General features: G+C 43.1%; 2 protein-coding genes across 3 annotated transcripts; one reads left to right on the top strand and one right to left on the bottom strand.

Annotated features, from left to right (window-relative positions):
- Positions 1-4,230: 4,230 nt before the first annotated feature.
- On the top strand, positions 4,231-5,725 carry mlana (melan-A). Its single transcript, XM_061080748.1, has 4 exons — positions 4,231-4,319; positions 4,483-4,579; positions 4,880-4,987; positions 5,657-5,725. The coding sequence occupies exons 1-4, from the start codon at positions 4,231-4,233 to the stop codon at positions 5,723-5,725; spliced, it is 363 nt and encodes a 120-aa protein (XP_060936731.1).
- Positions 5,726-6,026: 301 nt separating this feature from the next.
- On the bottom strand, positions 6,027-16,602 carry LOC133013369 (uncharacterized protein KIAA2026). 2 transcript variants are annotated; one of them, XM_061080388.1, is made up of 10 exons: positions 16,088-16,602; positions 14,920-15,556; positions 14,284-14,484; positions 12,549-14,167; positions 12,304-12,365; positions 12,002-12,091; positions 11,742-11,860; positions 11,391-11,602; positions 9,132-11,114; positions 6,027-8,602 (listed from the first exon to the last, which is right to left on the bottom strand). In XM_061080388.1, exons 2-10 carry the CDS (start codon positions 15,543-15,545, stop codon positions 6,654-6,656), a joined length of 6,861 nt encoding a protein of 2,286 aa, XP_060936371.1. In that variant the 5' UTR covers positions 15,546-15,556; positions 16,088-16,602; the 3' UTR covers positions 6,027-6,653. The 2 variants fall into 2 exon arrangements, with proteins under 2 accessions (XP_060936371.1, XP_060936372.1); XM_061080389.1 differs by having other exon boundaries at positions 11,742-11,857.
- Positions 16,603-20,434: the final 3,832 nt, after the last annotated feature.

Here is a 20,434-nt window from a genome sequence, read left to right as displayed (position 1 = left end):
GTACAAATTGTTTTCTTAACTCTAGAGTGGACCCTTTATATTTATAAACTTTATATTTACATCAGGAGCGGGTCCATGTTTTTCTTTACACTAAACACCTTTTGAGTTTGTATTACAACTGAGATATAACCTGTAGTGTAGAGCAGTCATCCTTCAACCACAAGGTGAGCAGTTTGACCCCACTATGCAAAGTGCCTTGAGATACCGTATATTGTGATTTGCCACCATAATAAAAAACTGAATTGAGTTGAACCGAACAAGAGGAAAACTAATTTAAAGCTAATTTCCCCCTGCTACTTATGTCTACAGGGTTTTTATATTGTGTTTTATTTACATTGTATATATTGGTTTATTTTTGTCATGCACTGATTGCTGGTTGTACATAAAATTGCCCTTGAAGGATTAAAAAAGATTTTCCATTATGGACAACTTTAGTTAATCACAAGATGCACAAACCAAGCAAGAGCAGCAGAGGAACCAAGCAGCCAGCAGGGGGCAGCCTCGGGACATCACATGGAAACAAGCAGCAGCAGACTGCTTGGAAATTAAGCAGCAAAGATCCAGGGATTTGTTGTTGTTGTAGATTCGTGCAGTAGTGAGGCCTCACCTGGTCCGTGCATGAAGTGGAAGTCAACCTGAGAAGCTAAACTTGAACGAGGACATCCAGCAGGGGACAGAGAGGCAGCTCACCTTCAAAGTAAAAGTTCAGGAGGCCGGAGGTTTGATTTGATTAATGAGTTATGAGAGACCCTTACTCCTTGTGCTAGTTGATGGGAACAATATGTAATTTATTTGATCACCGAATATAAACTAGAAGGTTTTGCATGAATTTTCAGAATTATATTAAATGTGTCCCACACTGTGATTCTTGTAAGGCGCCAGAAAACAAGGTTGGAAACTACTGGGTTATTCTCTAACAATAGGTTTTTAAAGCATATTAAATCATCCAGTATCTAAAATCCAAAAATATAAAAGTAACTTTTAAGTAAGGCTGTCAAATATATGTAGTAAAGTAGAAAATACAATGGTTTTCTCTGAAATGTGTATCAAAAGCAGCAAAGAATGACACAGACACACACACACAGTAATTTGTCCATCTTCTTGGTGTGCTTTGTTTCTCATGAGAATGAGCAGGCGGTGTGGCCTAGGTGGATGAGTGCTCGTTTTCCAACAAGAAGGTTGGCGTTTCAATTCCCACTGCCTCATCTGCATGCCGAAATGTCCTTGGCAAGATACTGACCCCCTTAAATTGGCAGGATTTCAACCAGCTACTTTTGCACAATATCTTACACTATGTAAATTTAAAAACATTAATAAATAATTAAATTTGAACTAAAGTGAACTTCTGCGCAGGAGGTAAATAAAAAAAATTGCATTTAAATTAAATTAAATATTTTGAAAGAAAATAGGGCAAATTTTGCGAAAGATTTTGTAACATGAAATCCCTTGTGATGTTGAAGTTCTGTACTTTAGTGTATTCAAAGAAGATGTGATTGGGTTTGTAGGTTGTAAAAAAAAAAAGCAGAATTAAACCTGTTAACCTCAAGCAGTAGATGAACCTATAGATAAAGAAATCTTTACAGTAGAAAGGATACGTCTCTCACTGAGATCAAGGGCAGAGTCTTTTTCATAGAAAATGGGAGAATTGGATTTCCTAAATTACAGGGAACATTAGGGATGCTGCCTCCATGTGATTTTCTTTGCTATTGTCAAGAAATATAATAAACTAGACTACTTATCTTAGCCGGCATCATTTGTGTCTGTGGTGTTTAGATCTGGTGCTCTACGCTCTAACCAGCAACCCTAAGCTTCCAACCCTTTTTTTTTTATGTCAAGTATCATTAATGTGAGGTGTGCTTGGAGTCCTGACATAGCACCATCACATCAGCTGACCTACAACACCAAATGTTGCCCGAGGCTGCAAGTCACCCTCCTCCTGGGCCTTCTCACATGATCCAGGTTACCTAGGAAGGTAGGAGTCTGTTTACATGTAGGTAGACCAATGAAAAACCTTCACCCATTCATCTTTTAGTCTTTAAAAGTGCAAAACCTCAGATAGGGACAAGTTAAATCCGTTTCATGGGCAGGCCTTCGTCCCCCTCTTGTGGAGAAAAGTGAAACATTCCTAGTAGCAGTGAAAACAAACGTTTAGCTGTATCTTTTAACTGAAGATAAGTCACTCTCTGGAAAATACAGTTTTATGCAGTGACTTTTGTTTTTCATTGGAGCCTTTAAGAATGATAAACTTGATTTAAAAAAAAAAATACCTCAACATCAACCAATGCTGGACTTACTTCAGAAGCAAAGGCAGTATTGGAGCCTGTGAATCGCACGTGAGACCATTAAGATGCCGTCACCAGCCTCCACATGAAAAGGAAGTAACAGTTTACAACCCAACCTTACTTTTTAATCCCCACTAAGTTAAAAGGGCCGAATGAGGAGTAAAGCTGCTCTCACGTTCTGCAGCTTTAACTAGAACTGCTCCATATAGGTTGTCTTTATAGTTTCCTGACTGGTGACACTGACAAGCAAACACTGTCCTTTCGCTTCATTTATGTTTTTGAAGTATCTCTTTATTTATAAATTTGCTTTGTAATGTGTGTTCATTCATCAAAATCTCTACAAATACACTGAGCAAAATGATTGTATGGACAGTTGAACAACTGTGTTTAGGAAATGTTTTTGTGGGATTCATTTCAGGTGCTGACCCTGGTTTGACGTAGAATTATTATTTTCATTTCTCATTAGCCTTTTTTTCCATATGTTACATAAATTCTTACTGTTCACCTAAGTAGATGGAGAGCTTAATTTGGCTTTGAAGGTAATTGATTTATTTAGTAAAGTATAATTTATACTTTTGGAAAGATGGCACGTTTCCGTATTCCTATATGGAGAATACCTGTACCACAAAAAAAGGAAAAACTAAAAGAAATTTAGATTTTTACTTATCTTGTATTAAAAACATAATTTGACGTGGTTTTTCTCTATTATAAATAAACAACCATAACATTTCCTTGTAGCTTGTGTGTGCTATATAAATTAATAAAAACGTTATGCCTTGTTTACTGAATTAAAGTAATATTTGGCCTTTACTGTAGTTCATGACTAACAATGCCACACACACACAGTTGTTTTTTTTACATGACCCGCCAGCAGCTGACGCCTGTGTCAGGAGCTGTTGCATTTCAGGACCGCAGGGTTTCACGGTAATTACTCCGCTTCAATGGGTTTAACCATGAGCCTCTAACCCGTGACGGTCATGAGGGGTTTCTGCCCCTCTCTGCTCTCCGGCACACCGAGGCAGCATATTTGAGGATTGAAACAACTCGGAGCTCGGTGGAGGCAGAGTCATTCTTTTTGTTGTTGAGGAGAAGCCGTCCCAATCAGAGGAACTATTCTCTGCAATCTAATTATTCAATTTGGTAAGATTGTGGTTTTTCTTTCCTCTTCTGCAGTGGAGTTAATCGGGGGGGGGGGGGGGGGGGGTAGAATATTTTGAACTGTGCAATGAATTAACCCACTTGTAAAAACATTATTGTCAGCTGAGTTCTGAGTAGCTTGATATTATCTGACCAGATGGGACAAATTTATGCTGTAATATATGTTGTCTGCACCAGGAATCGATTATTTGACATCTGCTGCTGCAAGACGACACTAGTGAAATATTGATAAGGTTTATGTTTTCCGATTGTTTTTTTGGGTCTCTATCACAAACTGTTGATTTGCAATCTTGACAATGGAGATTTACTTTTGTCACAATGTTTACCGATGAAAAACCCCAAGGAAAACCTAATTTAGACAATCATTTGTGACAATATGTATGAATTGATTTGCCACATTTTCATATGTGAGTTTTCCTTCTTTAATCTTAAAGAAATAAAATAACAGATACATTTTAATATGGCATATTTCCATTATATTAAAACAATTACAAATACGTTTAACAGCTCCATGATGGTTAGGTTTGATGGTTTCTGATCTACAGTGTATGCTTCCTGGTGTTGGAATAATTAACAGCGCTGTTCTTAACAAATGCATATTTATTCCCCAGTACAGCAGGCTGTTTTAACACCCACGACACAACAGATTATATATAAATATCCATTTACATTATGAAAATGAATATGATGTGACCCACTGGAAGAATACTAAGGGTTTGAAACAGTCACAGTGTTATTGCATTGTATTTGATTAGATGTGTAATGTGATTTTCTGCAGATTTCTAGCTTGATGCGGTGCAATCGAACAGACGGAATGCCTCGCGGAGACTTCAACATCTATTTTGCCAGCAGCAGAGGAGGATTTGTCAGAGCTGAGGAGTATGTCTTTCAGTTTTTTTCTTTTAATCAGGAATCGTTGCTTTGATTGAACCAGAGATTTTTGTATTCTGATATAAATCTTGGTCATAACTATATTGATGTTGATATTGTTAAAGTGGTAAAGCCATGAATTTAAACTCTGTGTATGTTTTGGCTAATCCAGGGCAGTGGGAATAGTTCTGCTGGTGGTCATCCTGGCAGCTCTGCTCATCATGGGCTGCTGGTACTTTAAGAAGAGGAGCGGCTACAGATTAATCAGGGTGAGACCATCACACAAACATTGGCCTTCAGATTTTAGACTTGAAATGAAGAATTGTCTGTCATTCTAACAAATTAAAAGCAGATCTCAAACGTGACCGCAAATTCCATACATGCTATAAAGTGATTTACACACTTCCACACTAAATCAGATAAAGACAATTAACTGACTCTACAGATCTCTTTATCTGATCTTTGCCCAGATTGGTATACAATTTCACTGTGACTTTCTCTGTTATTTAATCTCTGTTAATTTCTCCTCTTTCCCCTCAACTCTTTACACATCCTTCTCTCCGCTGCAGAGCCCCAGATCGGGATCACCAGGTGTCACAAGGGGCCAGTACTCCGAGGCCGGACCTTCCGCAGATAACAAGATGGCTCTCACCGACTTCGGCAGCCTCCGAACTGCGGTGAGGAACCGTACTCCGTTACATCCTCCTTTTACGTGACACAAATATTTTTGAATGCCAAGGGGGAAACATTTATGTAGAATAATAAATAGACAGATGGACTTCCAGGAAATAATGTTGCCTATCTTTCTTAATGACCCTTCAAGAAGTCACTGAGGGGGGGAAAAGTCTCTTCTTCTGTGCAACCCAAAGTCCATGACTGAGGGCAATGTTCAACACAAAGCCTCGGGGCTCTGATCACAGTGTACAGCACGTGAGGCTGACGGAATGGAGGCCTTAAGGAGAGATTATTGTGTCACCAGACGTGGGTTAGGTATTAAAATGTTTCATTCCCAAGGGAGGTATGCGGTTGTGTGCGCAAGAAAAGAAAGAGGGTGGGGTGGAGGGCTGGTTTCAGATCATATGAGATGGTGCTGATTATCCTTTCTTTTCCCACTGTAGCAGAGTCTTAAGAGTCTACCAATAGAAAGTTCAAGACTGTTTAAATAGTGTTTACGTTTTACAGAGATGCTTAATTTCATGTTTTAAATTTGTGGTATCTGATATAATTATCTGCTACTGAAGACAACAGGAGATCAAGTAGAAAAACATGACCCAGACAGAGTGTGGGATCTTCTTTCTAAACTTGCACCCATATAATTTGAATGTGCTCGTCCTTCTTATCTCCAGGTTCCCAACGCTCCTCCAGCCTATGAAAAGATTTCCACGGGCCCAATGCCTCCTCCCTATTCCCCCTGAAGGACAGACGTCTGAAGAAGAAAATAACTGAGAACACTTCATCTGTTGCCTGATAACTTCTCCTGTATAACCTGATGTCACTGTCAATATAGTTCCTAATGCTTTATAGTTAAATATCCATTAGTAAAACAATCTCTCACTTTGTAAGATCACTCTCGTGTATTTAAACACAATGTATATATTCAAGGTGCTTTCAATAAACAATAATAGATGATTTCTCGAGAAGTCTTTGTGTAAGGAACCCATACAACACACTTGCTGGGGACAGTCGCATTGTTTATTTCCATGCAATAACGTCCACAATTTTCAATGAAAGTGTATCTAGTAAATATCTTTTGAAAAATCTATATGGTAAAAATAAATAAATGTGACTTTATATGGGCGCAGACAAGTTGTACAAAGTCCTCTATCGGTTTATTTATATTTCTAAAAAGTAAAATGTAGTTCTCGAACAGTAACTAGTTGAAAAAAGGACAACGTGACTAAATCTGGATACAGAGAGTTGCATTGTTCAAACTGATAAATTAGAACAAGTTGAACCAATGAAGAGTATTCCAAATGTTACTTACTGAAGCAGTGTCCAATCGCATTGAAAAGTATTTTAAAAAACTTGAGCTGAAATTAGTGAACATCCCATTTTCTACTCATTTTGTTACAACAGTTGTCATTACTGGCCATGAGGTGAAAAAAAGAGGAAAGTCAATAGTCTATAACATTCATCAGGGCAACATCAACTTTTCCCACTTAAGAAAACCATCACAGTATACATTGCCAGTAAGTTCGATTGAGTATACAGTTTTACCTAGAAGATGATCTAACCAGAGTAAGACCTACTGTATCCTAAATGTAAATTATGAGTCAAACTACAGCTGGAAAACAGTTCTTTAACTAAATCCCAGGATTAATACAAGCGATGGATATGACTGATTCACTTTGTGTCTGCCTGTGGAGGCAGAAAAGAGGAATCATGTGTGAGTAGTGCTCCACGGGAACTGTTGGGGGAAACCAGCAGTGCATCCAGAGGTTTGGGGCAGGCAGTCAGCTCTGTGGGATGGACCTGGCACTGAGCCGTGCTCAGAACAGCCCCGTCAGGACTAATTAGTAGCTTGGATGCTACGTTGGTATGAAAACCCAAGGCGGAGGTCTGCAAAGAGAGCTTTCCAAGTGCTGGATTGGTCAGAAAGACAGGTGGGTGGATGGTGGTGTTTGTCTTCACTGATGTGATTGGTTGAGCTGAAGTGATTATTACAGTGCTGCTGGATGGAGGCGTTGTCCCCACTAGTGCCGTTTCATAGGTATTAACAGTACTTCCGATTGGTGGAACCGTAGCAACTGGGAGCGTTTGCATCCTAGATACAGTGCTCACAATTGGTGGGACTGCTTGTGTTCGCGTGCCGGCAAGCACTGGTTGCATGAGGGCAGGCACCTGCTTTCTGATGCAAGTGTTGCTTAGTCCCGTGTGTAGTAAAGCCTGTGATAGAGCTGTGGAGGATGCCGCCATTCTAACTGCTGTCTGCTGAGGCCTTGTGCTTTGACACTGCTGGGCAGCAACAGAAGAAGGCAGAGGTGTGCCTGTTATCAGAGGAGCTGCGGCAGAGGACATGGGCGTTGGAACTGGTATAACAGGACTGGACAGAGATACTGCCGATGGGCTGGGTAAAACTGACAGGGATGAAAGAGGGACTGAAAATCTGGGCAATGAGTGTGCTGCTGCAGATAAGACTGTGGTTGAACAGTTAGCCTGCGTGGCTGTGCCTGCAGGTAACCTAAATGGAGCCGGTGCTGAATGAAAAGCAGGGGCGCTAGTTACCACTGGGGAGAGTAGAGACGGTACACTGCCTAACCTGGGTGGGGGTGAGACCAGAGTGGGTGAACCTAAAGGAGATGATGCAAAGTGACCAGCCTGCGCCGATGACAAGCTAGGCAGAGCAGACACATTTGTTCTACTGTGTAACATTGTTGAGCCGAGGCCAGGTGCTCCTGTTAGTTGAACTGGTTTGACATTGGGAGTGGTTGCTAACAGTGTCGGACCAACAGCAGGGGAGCAGGTTACAAAAGGAGAACTCACAGCGGGTACACCAGGTAGCCTAGCTGGGGACTGGGGTAAAACTTGAGGGGCTACAGAAGCATGGCTTGCCCTTTGGGGAGGTGCTGATGCTCCGGTGCTGGTAACGCTGGCAGTAGGCACTTGCTGTGGTGCGGGGCTAGAGATGATAAGGACATGACTGCCTGGACCTAAACCCTGGGGAGGGACTACAAAGCGTGCATTGTTAAGAATGATCTGAGTGCCAGCTGCGAGGGGTGTAGACGTGTTGATGACTACCCTCTGCTGGATCGTGCCAGTAGAAGGGGTGGAGAATGGGGGACTGGTGGTTGTTGCTGAGGAAATGGATTTGTGGGTATAATTTTGAGCAAGTTGAGAGGAAGATGAGAAGGAAGTTTCCTCACCAATGCCACTTTGGATATACGATTGCTGACGGACATGAGTGGGTGTCGTGGTTTGTGCTGGACGACTCTGCACAGTAGTGTTTACCTGAGCAGGAGTGCTGCTGGGTGGTTCGCTTGCAGACATACTGAGGGGCTTCTGGATCGTGTTTCCTGCGGGCAGAGTGGCAGCAGCAGATGTGGACATGCCTGTCTGGTAGGGCATAGTGAAGGAAGCGGTACCCTGGTGTGGATAGCTGGAGGTCAGGGAAGCGTGAGGGGCATGCTGTGCAGGACAGGGTGTGAGGATGTTTGTGACGGGGACCAGTCCATGGGTGGCAGCTGTGGGACAGCCTGTGTCTGAGAGAGAAGTGCTTTTGGAAGGAGAACGTGACAGGGCACCAATGGTCTGTCCATTGGTTGTCGTCTTTCCTGACAACTGGATTTGAACCCCTAAAAACACATTATATAAACATTTAATTCAAGAGCTTGATATTGGTACTAGGACTGTATTTTGGGTATGAGTATTACAAGTTGAGATGGGTTTTTTGGTCTAACAAAAGTAAGGTTTTTGAGATAAGTATTTTGTTTTCACTACTTTCCTCGTCTCTGACAGCCAAGTTCCTGCAGTAATACTTTCATTTTGACAAACTGCCTATCAAAGCATCATTATAAATATAAATATATTTGGAAATAGTCTTCCATGTTTCTAAGTGAATCTTTGTTAAAGGTTGACCTGGACATAGGCTTATTATTTATAGACTCATGTAATACATAAATGTGTACATTAACATTTTTACTGATTTTCTTAATATTAACTAAAAAGTACAATGACAATATTCAATACTGCAGCACCTAAAAAAACAAATGCATTTCTCCACATACAGTATAAAGTTTGCCTGCACAAATTAATATATTGAATCAAACACAAAATACAAGAGTCATGAGAATTCTGGTAATATATCACATCATACAAACCCACCTGAGGGCAGACTGATGTTCTGGACCATGGGCGATGCTTCAGTGCTGATGGGTTGGCCCGGGCTTGATCCCATCTTTAGAGTCTGATGTGGTAATGAAGTGGTCAGCTGCTGTCCACTGGCTGCTGCTGCTATCGCCTGCTTTGGAATGCTTCCCATGAAGGTGGGGGGAGATGTGGCTGAAGGCTGGCTGATAAACATGACTCTGGAGCTAGTAGGTGACTTTGTGGAAGAGGTTGTGCCTTTTGATAAAGCTAAACCCGAGGTGGGGGTTGAGGAGGGAGTGACCAGGATGAATTTAGTTACTTGGGATCGCTCGTCTGCAATGAGCCGTTTTACACCCGTCTTGCTGACTTCTGCTTGTGTGAGAACTTGGGGAACACCAGTGCTACTCAGTGATGGGACAGCGGCAGGATTTTTCACCGATGAAGTTTGGAAATGTGAAGCAGCAGCGGCTGTCTGTGCTAGCTGGCCAATCTTTTTTGCAGCTGTAGAACAAGCTGAGGTGTAAGAGTCTTGACTTAGTGCAACAGAAGTAGCTGTAGTCTGGCTTCCTGGGACTGCAATGGGAATGCTACCAGTGACTGCAGTGTGCATGGGGGATGTGAGAGTGGAAAGAGTCTTTAAAACCGAGGGATCTTGCTTCTGAGGTTGGGCCGCTGAGACACTCGTCACTGCTGGGATGCTGAAAGGGGACGTCTGAGCCGGAGCAGATGGAGAAAACGCCGTTGACGACTTGGATACCAGGAAGGCTTTAAACTGAGGTGAGATGGTGATGACTGGACTGGCGGGCGAAGAGCCAAGTCCACCGTGGCCTGAGGATGACTGAACTCTGACGATGCCCGTGTTGCCTCCTCTAGTTGTCACCAGGATGGACTGCGAGTCGCGGATACACACGGTCTTGAGCTCCTGCTTAAGTTCTTTAGATTCAAGAGGCTCAGTAGAAACTGCACTGGAAGGAGACCTGATGGATGAGAGGTTTGGCATGACACCGTGTGGTGAGCTAGCTTTGGGGCTGCAGATGTGTGCCCTCTTGAACCCTGCTGTGTTCAGGACCCCCTGTTGCTGACTAGGGGGGAAAGAAGGAGAAGGTGTTCTCACTGTCCTGGCATCTTTTAAGGGAGCCACTTGCTGAACAGGGATTCTGTTCTCAGGGATGGTGAACCCAGGCACACTGGTGGAAAAACAGAAGGGGCTGGCCACTTTAGAAACCGGGGCCTGAATGTCCTTTGATTGCTGCTGATGTAAAGACGGCGCCTTTTCTTCAGCTTTGGGAATAAGAATATTAGATGTTAGAATCACCACTTGCTGCAAGCTGTCTTTCCCAGGAAGCGGAGCCAGCCCCTCAGGAGCCTTGCACACAACCTGGACAGGACTTTTTGGTACAGTCTGGGTTGGTTTGGCCTGTGGTGATTTGAGAGGAGCTGCCGTCACTGTGGCCATTCCTGACTGCCTGTGTACCTGTGTGTGTTGTTGTCCTTGCGGCTGCATTTGTTGTGAGAACTGCTGGGAACTGGATTGAGAGGTTTGTGCTTTTGAGAGTTTTGTCGTAACCATTGCCGAGGCAGGCAGGGAGAACAAAGACCCTTTGCTCTGTCTGTCTATATTGTTGAACCCTGAACCATCAGCAGGCCGTTTCATTAAGGTCACTTTGTTTCCCACACTCTTAGCCAGCAGGGTGGGGATGGGCGTGTAGCCCTTAGGTAATCCAGTGGTGGGGTGGAGGATGGTGGGTCTGAGTGACAGTGGAGTCTGGGCTGGTAACCCTGGGGCGCATGCTGAGTTTGGGTCCATGGATTGATTTGATGGGATCAGTTCAGATGTAGACGGTGGCCCAGAGTCAGCAGTAGAAGCAATGTTTCTGCCGCCAGCCTGAACTCTTGGTAGCAGACTGACACCTGTCTCTGTGCTGGACAGAGGGTGTTTCAGGGCGATGGGAGGTGTGTAGGTCGCCACGGATTCTCCACCAAAACCCCTGGCACTTGCTGAGAATATAATACAGATGTCTATTAGGGTTGCATGGATGAGTTGGTCATCTAAACAGTTCAAACAGACACGTAGAGACTGGGGTTGGGCAAGGTCTACTGAATTGACACAGGGGCAATGATTAGCAAACATCACTATTCAGAGTAGAAAACATTTCACTGCAGTTTCTAAATTTTAGCAGGTGCTGACTGTGGTACACCCTCAGTTTATTAATTCATCAAGGACAATTAAATACAATCACTTAAGGGCACAGGGGTTTTAATTAATGACTTTACCTCCGCTCCAAAGACCTCTAGGTACCACATGTTCAAAGTCTTCCTCTTCTGATCTTCTATAAACATCTGTGAGGGAAAACATGTCCTTCCCAAAATCCCTCTCTTCCTCTTCCTCTTCATCTGATGACGATGATGAAACGCACTCCTCACGCACAAAATTATTGTACTCGGGGTGCTTCTTGAAATCATCAAATTCCTTCTTCAAACGAAGCCTGATACAGAAGCATGACAATAAAGATATAACAGAAGTTTCTTTTTAGTACAATAACAAAAATCAAACAAAGAACAGTTTCATCAAAGTGGTTTTTAATACTCTGCTTTATGATCATTTAAATGTGAAACGAGTTGTACCTGTTCCTTTGGTAGGCCTTTACAAGTTTGGGTTCCCAGGGTGAGAGCTCATTCAGTAGTCGGATTAGAGTGCTGTGGAGGTCCTTTACTGCTTCTCTCCGATGATACCAGCGACCCTGCTGGTAAAAACATGTAAAAGAAATATTAGAAATCAATAAGTCATCAGCAGGAGATCGTTTTGTTTTGTATTTTCCATTAAATAAAGAAGGCTCTGCGGGGGATTAGGAGATCGTCTCGACAGAACTGGGATTATCACATACCAGTCTCTTCTTAGTGCTTTCCAAGTCATCAAGCTCATCTTCTGTCTTACTTATCAGCTCTCGCAACTCTTGAAGACTGGTGCAGACCAGCTGCAGAGGAGAAATAACAAACAAAGTATGTGTAATAGTATCTTAATAAAGAAAGAGAGACAAGAAAAAAGGGCAGAAGAATGGACCCTGAGGCTGCAGACTCAGATCTTCATATGCATATACTCAATTAATTAATAATTAATTATTCTCTATATACACTATATATTATCAATACTAGAAATGAATGTATATTTTGGCACGGCTGTGGCTACCTTGAAGGATGGTTCAGCTGAAGGTTCGTCTGTAATGTTCTTTGAAGATTCTAGATCTTTTCCTGTCAAAAAGAAAACTGATACAATCACCAAACATTCAACACCCTTGGTTTAAGTTATCATGTAAAAAAACTGAAACAGAATAATTAAGAAAACATAAAACTATCCTACATGTCACTGTGGCAGTAAATGCACAATAATAAATGAAGTCTGAACTTGATAAAAATCTAAAAGACTTTTCTTACCTGTTTTATGTTTTTTCTTCCCTTCTTTTCTCTTGATTGTTGTGGCAACTGGCCGCACTGCAGGCTTGGCAGCCTCCGCTGGGCACAGCCTCACCCTGTCCTCGTGCTGCAGCTGCATGTGCTCTCCTTTCACCGCCGGCAGCTGTTCCCCCCCTCTCATTTTCTTCCGCTTTTTCTTCTTAGTCCAAATTTTGTCGCTCGCCCTCTCTTCACTTGAGTTCCGAGCTCTCTCAGAAGATACCTGTGTAGCTGACCCTGATGTTCCACATAAGCATCCACGCCCTGCTGACTCAGCATTACCTGTTTTGCTTTCGTAACACTGAATACAGGAAGTCCTTTTGCGTCCCTGACTTTCTCCTTCAATTTTTAGCCCCACCAGTTTGGTCGGGGAGGCCAGATTCCCTGAGCGAGCGGGAGACCTTCCTGTGTAGCTGTGCTCCCCTACACTCAGACAGGGCTCCTGTGTATCTGCATCAATGGTACGCGTTGAGGACAATGAGGTGCCTCTCTTCCGTTTCAATCTCTTGGATTGATGCTCCAACTCTACTGTCTCTTCTTTCAGAGGTATTTTCACACCACGCGTTCTAGTTGGGCTAGTGTAGGGAAGGGCTGAGGAGTTAGTGTGTATTTTTAAGTCCAATTTAGAGTCTTCACAGGAGATGCCATCAGAGGACCCTGATTCAGACCCCTCCTCCTTCTTCAGTGACCAGAATTTAAAACCTTTATGTTCCTTCTCATCCCCGTTTTCCCTTTCGAAAAGGCCAAATGTCTCTGCTCTCCCCTTTCCGAAATCATCAGACTCTCCAGTGTCTATAGAGCGTCCGTACCACTCCCTGTCACTTTCGTTTCCGTCAGCCTTCATCCCATCCGACTCCTCTCCCTCTGTCCCTGGCTCCATTTCGAGCCTTTTTACCCATACAGAAGGGAAAGGGAAGGCCGGGGGTGCGCTGGGGCTCTGGCAGTAGATCCTCAAGTCTGCCCCACAAAAGTGTGGGAAATGTATATAGGCATTCTCCTTGCTGTCATAGCCCAGAATAGACTCCCGACATTCATGGATAGGCTGGGCCAGCAGAGCATCCTGCACACTCTTCTGTGTCTCATACACATTGTCACACAGGCCTTTCAGAAGCCACACGCGCTGGTAGAACGGCAGCAGGTGGAAAGGATTCTCCTCCATAGGACTCACCTCCCCGAGGGTGCGGAAAAATTGGAGGGAGAGTCCCAGCTGTTCAGCCCGACCTGGCTGATCATGCGAGGCGCCTACAACTCGATACCAAGTCATGACCTTCTGCCTGAGCTCTGACTCCCAGCGGCGGTAAGGCAGTGCAGGCCGCCGGGACAGAGTGGCCCTCCGCTGGGGAGGGGACAGCAGGGAAGACATGATTTTGGAGAGTAGGAGGCTGCAGCGAGGCATCAGCAAACAACGCTCCAGCTCAAAAAATACAATCTCTGGGAGGTTAAGAGCAGTCTGAGCCAGGCAGAGGAAATGCCCAATGGCAGGGAGTTCCCAAAGTGCATCCACAGTGTGGGGGGACGCCTGTGACAGCAAGGTCTGCTCCCACTCTTCCACCTCTTTGGCTGACATCTCCTCTGCCTCTTTCTTCTCGAGCTCACGTTGCCTGAAAAGTTAGAAAACATGTGATTTTTAGTTTATTTTTTGTAATATTTGACACTGTAAACAATCAATTTGTGACAGCAACTTTTAGTCTTCCGTCTTAAATATGTGTTCCCTAACCTCTTCTCATCCTTGGCCCTCTGTTGCTCCTCTTGCCGCAAGCTCTGGACCATGACAGACTCATGCCCACCAACAGTGATGGTAGCCAGGCTCCGAGGCGCCAGTCTCCTTCTGGTGGAGGTGCCCCCCGATCCACGTTCCTCCTCGGCACCAAAACGACCTTTAGAGGTCACTGCCAAGGTGGTCTTCTCTCGCAGCGTCCTTGTTTGTTAGATGGGGAGGAGTTACAGATGTGACAATGTGATTAATGTCGCTTTGAGGTAGCTTTGAAGATTACTATTAATGGTGTAATCCATGTAACTTTTTATCAAAAAAAGGATCATGTAAGCACTCACATTCATTCATTTATAATAATAATGACTACTGTTATTTTTATAAATGTACTAAGGACAATTTGTATTTATGCAGAGTAGAATTATGGAAATAAATCGACTACTTCTGTTTCAAAAACTGAATCTACTAAATATTTATGATGAAACTACCTTTTCCAGATCGTCATATGTTGCCATATTAACCTCAACTGATGCACATATATCGAAAACACCATTGGGGTCCTCTATGAATACAGTTGTGTATTGATTTTGAACATTTACCAGCTAAACTATTTGCTCAACAATGTAACTGCACTATGTTTACCTGGACAGTAATGTAAGCTTCTGCTCCAGCATAATTTCCAGCTTCTGAGCCTGCTTGGAGATCCAGTGGTCCACCCCGTGGTGGCGGTAACAGTTCTCCAGCATCAGCCTGAAGTCTGCAACAAACTCTGTTATTGTCCCATACTCCTGGCTGGTGAACTTCTCCTCCATCCGCCGCAAACACATGGACTGCCTGAGCTGCGCCTGACCCCGACCCCGGACACCTCCGATACCGTGCTGGGCCTCCTGGTGGCCGGCGGGCTGGAGGAACGGGCCGGCCATCCCTTTGTGCTTGTCCAGCAGAAAGCAGGTGAATATCCTGTAAGCTTGCTGGACCTCATGGTTCATATTGTCCTCCTCGGGGCTATTGCTGTTGGTGGAAATGCAGACCTCGGGCAGGGAGAGGTCGCTGTTGGAAAAGTCTGACATGTGGTCACTCTTTAGAGCCGGGTGGTCCATAGTCTCTGCTTCACAGGTGCCATTACTGAGCCCATCCTCGGTTGTCCCCAGGTCGGAGCTGAGCTGCCAGGGTGCTGGGCCCCGGTCGGCCACGGTTAAGTCTGGATTGTGGAACAGGGTTTGGCTACAAGCTGCTGTGATTTGCTCCGTCATATCTTCCTCCTCCATAGTGCAGACACCTAAAAAAAGGGTAACAGGTGTCAACTAGGGTGAACTTTGATATTGCAAACAGCCCAATATTCAAGTTATAACGCTTGAATAGCGAGAATAAACTGAACGAGAATTAAACAAATCAACAGAGCTTACTAAGCATTTATATCGGAAGAAATCATGGCAGAGAAATTCTTTGTTTACACCAAACAAACATTATTATTGCTGTCATGGCAGGTGCTCACATTAGAACAGCAACACAATAACAGACTTGGATGTTTACCTCATTGGACTGTCCTCAAACCACCAGCGGCTGAACTTTATTACATCTACACCTCTGGGTCTTTTCAAACTTTCCTCCTGGATCAATGACCTGCTAGCTTGAATCAAACCAGCTAATAACGAGCTAGCTAACGGTACTTAAGGGCAACAATAAGTAAACTAAGTTTGTCCTGCTCGCTAACAGATGCACCTACACATCTTATAACGTCACTGATCACGTGTGAAGTAAGAACACACAGTGTGGAGAGGCACAGCCGGGTTAGGTTTTAACCACATACCTTCTTTTCTCCTTCTCAGTGCAGCTCCAGACCGACACTCACCCGGGGCCAGACGAGCCGTTAGCGGGCTAAGCAGCCTCGGCTAGCGGGGTTAGCTTGCTATTGTCTCCGAGCTGCGGCCTGCAATTGCTGCGCTCGCTGTCCATTGTGGAAACCCTGCAGCGACCGAGTGTCCCGGGGACAGAAAGTTACGCGGACATGTGGTGTCCCCGGCGCACGGTGGCATGTCAGTGACGGAGAGGAGGCTGGAGGGACATGAGCCGGAGCGCGGCTAGCCGAGTGTCCGACAATGCACGCCGGCTGGTTGTCGCTAGCCATCCGGCTAACCGGCTGGGGGTTTGCACGCTGACAGCCGCTTTGCGCCGCTCGGGGTGTCCCAGGCTCAGCTCAGGGACAGACTAGCGCCATGTGTCAAGTGTCTGCGGGATGTCCCCGGGCTGGAGAAGACCCCCCGGGCTGGAGGAGAGCTGGTGAGGGACAAGTGCCTGGTTCCCTTCACTTCCACCCTGCGTGCGCCTGATGCTAACCTGCGCAGCCTGACGTAGCCAGCTGGAAGCGTGTCACAGAGAATTGTTGTTATGGTTTTTTTTTGGGTGGGGGGGTTAGATGAAGACACACACTGTATTTTCAATTTGTGTTATTGTTAGTACGCTGCTGCAATTATTGTGTCGCCCGATGTCAATGAAAGAGGATCATCATACCTTCAAAATAAGACTTGGTATTGCTCAGGATTCATAAAAATAACAAGCAGGAACAAACTAGAAGCATATGTGTGTTGCAACATTCATTCATAAGTAAAGTGTCAATGAAAGAAAACACACAGAAAACACATCAACTCGTCCTGATCCTCCAGCTGACGATGATCATGTGTCTCACTTTTCACCGCTAGATGTCACCAGTCACCAATCAACGACACACACGTGATTGGCTTATTATCATTTTTTTTTTAATGCAGGTTATTTGGTTGTTTCTTCTTCCTCTGCTTGTCTCAATAATAAGATGTACAAACTTAATAATGAACAACATAATAATAATGATATTATGGCGATGATAATGAGGGTGAGTGTTATCAGTAGTATTTTTGGCAATAAACAGTATGTCCACATTAATGGTGTAATCCATGTTACTTTTTATCAAAAAAAGGTCATGTAAGCACTCACATTCATTCATTTATAATAATAATGAATACTGTTATTTTTATAAATGTACTAATGACAATTTGTATTTATGCAGAGTAGAATTATGGAAATAAATCGACTACTTCTGTTTCAAAAACTGAATCTTCTAAATATTTATGATGAAAGTACCTTTTCCAGATCGTCATATGTTGCCCATATTAACCTAAACTGATGCACATTACATAGTTTGAAGTTTTATTTGTCATGGGTCATGTTGTCATGTTATTGTGCACAGGGTCAACAGTACAATGAAAGGTGTTAACGAGAATAAACTGGTCAGCTCAGCAGTGCAATAAAAAAAGAAAGGTATGAAGGTACAATAAAATTAAGCAACAACTTTAGTGTTGGCACTTTTGTAAGTATTAATATTTGACTTTTGTGTGGCAACTACAGTGTAAAGCCCCGAAAAGCTCCAGCACATAGCTATTCTTGTTGTGACCATATATTTGGGGCTGGTATATGTTAATCTTAGTGTGGGAATTAGGAATTGTAAACTACCTGAGAATGGACAGCCTGACAGACTAACTCTGTTTGAGCTGTAAAATGTGCAGAAATAAATGGGTAGGTTCACACTGTTGTAGAATTAGGTTGTAACATACAATAATTAAAACTGTGTGTCTGAACATATGAAGCACCGTTCATTGTTTTATTACATCTGTAATGTCTATCAGTGAAAGACAGAACTGTATTATTGTCTCACACTGACAGTTAGAGACTTGCCAGTGGCATATCAACGTCTCCAGCTGGGACAATTGTTAATTAAACACTTATGCCACGAGAGGCCTGCGCTTTACAGGGATTTTAGTTTAGTTTTAGCCATAAGGAACTGTTAGGCAATGGAGCTTTCATTCCGATACAGCCTTCTTTTTCATGCACAATGATGAAAAAGATGTGTATTGTAGTGGTGTACACAGATATCCATCAAGCACACAACATCGTTTTCTAAGTAGAGGTCTAAAGTGGCTTCTGCTGTTTCGCAAAAATAGGTTATTTGGAGGAAATGTGATATGGATTCTTTCAAAAATGCTGGGTTGAGGCAGTTTTTGGTATTACATGAATTAAGACAAATGTCCTGTCATGAAAAATGTCAGATGAAAGATTTATGTTTGAGTGTTTTTGAAGGATTTATGTATAAGGCAGAGGTAATTCGAATTACTTTATATTAGGCAATGAAATCCAAGGCAATTTAAAAAAAAAATGTGTATGTATTTATCACATGTTTAATGTAAAATAGACTGCAGATTCAGACTTTGATTCAAAAATAAAAATGCCTTGCAGAAAGCAATCAATTGAAAGCACAGGGGAACTGGAGTGGTTTAAAATTTGATTTGAAAATAGTCAAGAAGCTGGTAAAATCTGTTTGCATCCTAGAAGTTATTGAAGCTTTTTCCTGCAAACATATTCTGGGCCTGTTGGGTTTACCTCCGAACCAGAGGGGGGGCCCAGGGGTGGGCTTGTAAGAATTGTTGTTTATTTTATTCTAGAATGTACCCTTTATATTTAAAAAACGTATATTTACATTAGGGACGGGGCCTCTCTACGGAGGCCACCATGTTTTTTACAGTAGCCCAAACCAGACAAATTAGACACCTTTTGAGTTCTTATGACAATTTAAGGCTTCCACAGGTTATCTATCATGTTTAGAAGGGGAGGGTGAGGTGAGGAGTATTCACCTGCAACATGCAACTTCACCACTAGATGTCCCTAAACTCTACACACTGAACCTTTAAAGGCACTTGTGAATAAATAAGTTGTTAACCTGGTTTTAAAAAAATTGCATTGGATGGAGAGTTCCAAGGACCATCAGTCACTGTGCTGCACCCAGTGACTACAAGCTGCTTCTCACTGTTAAGCCAGGGGTGCCACTCTCAGACCACTGGCGCTGACCTCAGGGGTCTCACAGGGTTCAATCGGACTGACATGTCTGTTATGTATTTGAGAGAAGCTCCAGTAAGCGATTTAAAAAAGTGCAAACCTAATCCTGTGGGTAGATGTAAGATGATGGGTGATGGGTATTATCCCTCCTTTAGTGTATTCAAATTTATATATATTTATCTTGCTCATAGTGTATTCATCGTTCTTATATCATACAATACCTCTTAATACTGTTCATATTATATCTTATTTATTTACATATTCCACTTTAAATATGCATAATACTCTGCACTTTTACTGCCTTTTTTTGCACTTGTGGTTAGATGCTAAACTGCATTTCGTTGTATAAGTACTTGTACTGTGTAATGACAATAAAGTTAAATCAAATCAAATCAAATGAAAAGAGGGTTTGGGATCCACAGATGACCTCAGTGTATTGTATTTATACGGTTTAGCCATTTTGATTGATGTTCTTTCACTAACCAGAGCATTTGTTCCAAACGTGCATTGAAAACAACCTAGAACATCTGTAATAACGGAACAATAACAAAGGAACAGAGGTGCCCGCTGAGGTTTGTGATGAATCGGACTGACATGTGTCTGTTATGTATTTGAGAGAAGCTCCAGTAAGCGATTTAACAAAGTGCAAACCCAATCCTGTGGGTAGCCAGTGTTAAGATTTAAGATGATGGGTATTATCCCTCCTATAGTGTATTCATATTTATATATTTATCTTGCTCATAGTGTATTCATCGTTCTTATATCATACAATACCTCTTAATACTGTTCGTATTCCATATATATTCCTTACTCTACATATCTTATTTATTTACATATTCCACTTTAGATATGCACAATACTCTGCACTTTTACTGCCTTTTTTTGCACTTCTGACCCCAGAGGACCCCAGTGTGTTGTATTTATATGTTTTAGCCATTTTGATTGCTGTTCTTTCACTAAACAGAGCATTTGTTCGAAGCGTGCATTGAAAACAACCTAAAAACATCTGTAATAACGGAATAATAACAAAGGAACAGAGGTGCCCGCTGAGGTCTGTGATGACAGGAATAGAAAAGGTGATCTGCGCCTTTAACTGCGAACTCGCTCCCGACGTTGCTTCGCGAGACTTGCTCGTTGGCGCCGCGACCTCATGTGAGAGAGAGAGAGAGAGAGAGAGAGAGAGAGAGAGAGAGAGAGAGAGAGACACCTCCTGCCCGAGCCAGTCCGACGCTACCTCTGCAGAGGAGAACGCGATGGACCCGTAAACGCTCGCCACACATTTCTCTCTTTATCT

This window comes from Limanda limanda, chromosome 1, assembly GCF_963576545.1.
Source record: "Limanda limanda chromosome 1, fLimLim1.1, whole genome shotgun sequence".
NCBI classification, from domain to species: domain Eukaryota; kingdom Metazoa; phylum Chordata; class Actinopteri; order Pleuronectiformes; family Pleuronectidae; genus Limanda; species Limanda limanda.
The sequence above is the reverse complement of the archived record's forward strand: the minus strand, read 5'-3'. Positions and strand labels throughout refer to the sequence as shown.

Coding starts and splice junctions, on each gene's coding strand:
- mlana (XM_061080748.1), top strand. CDS start 4,231: ATGCGGTGCAATCGAACAGACGGAATGCCTCGCGGAGACTTCAACATC. Junction 4,320..4,482: donor GGATTTGTCAGAGCTGAGGA/GTATGTCTTTCA, acceptor TGGCTAATCCAG/GGCAGTGGGAATAGTTCTGC. Junction 4,988..5,656: donor TCGGCAGCCTCCGAACTGCG/GTGAGGAACCGT, acceptor TCTTATCTCCAG/GTTCCCAACGCTCCTCCAGC.
- LOC133013369 (XM_061080388.1), bottom strand. CDS start 15,545: ATGGAGGAGGAAGATATGACGGAGCAAATCACAGCAGCTTGTAGCCAA. Junction 14,485..14,919: donor AAGCTTACATTACTGTCCAG/GTAAACATAGTG, acceptor CTAACAAACAAG/GACGCTGCGAGAGAAGACCA. Junction 14,168..14,283: donor AGGGCCAAGGATGAGAAGAG/GTTAGGGAACAC, acceptor CTAACTTTTCAG/GCAACGTGAGCTCGAGAAGA.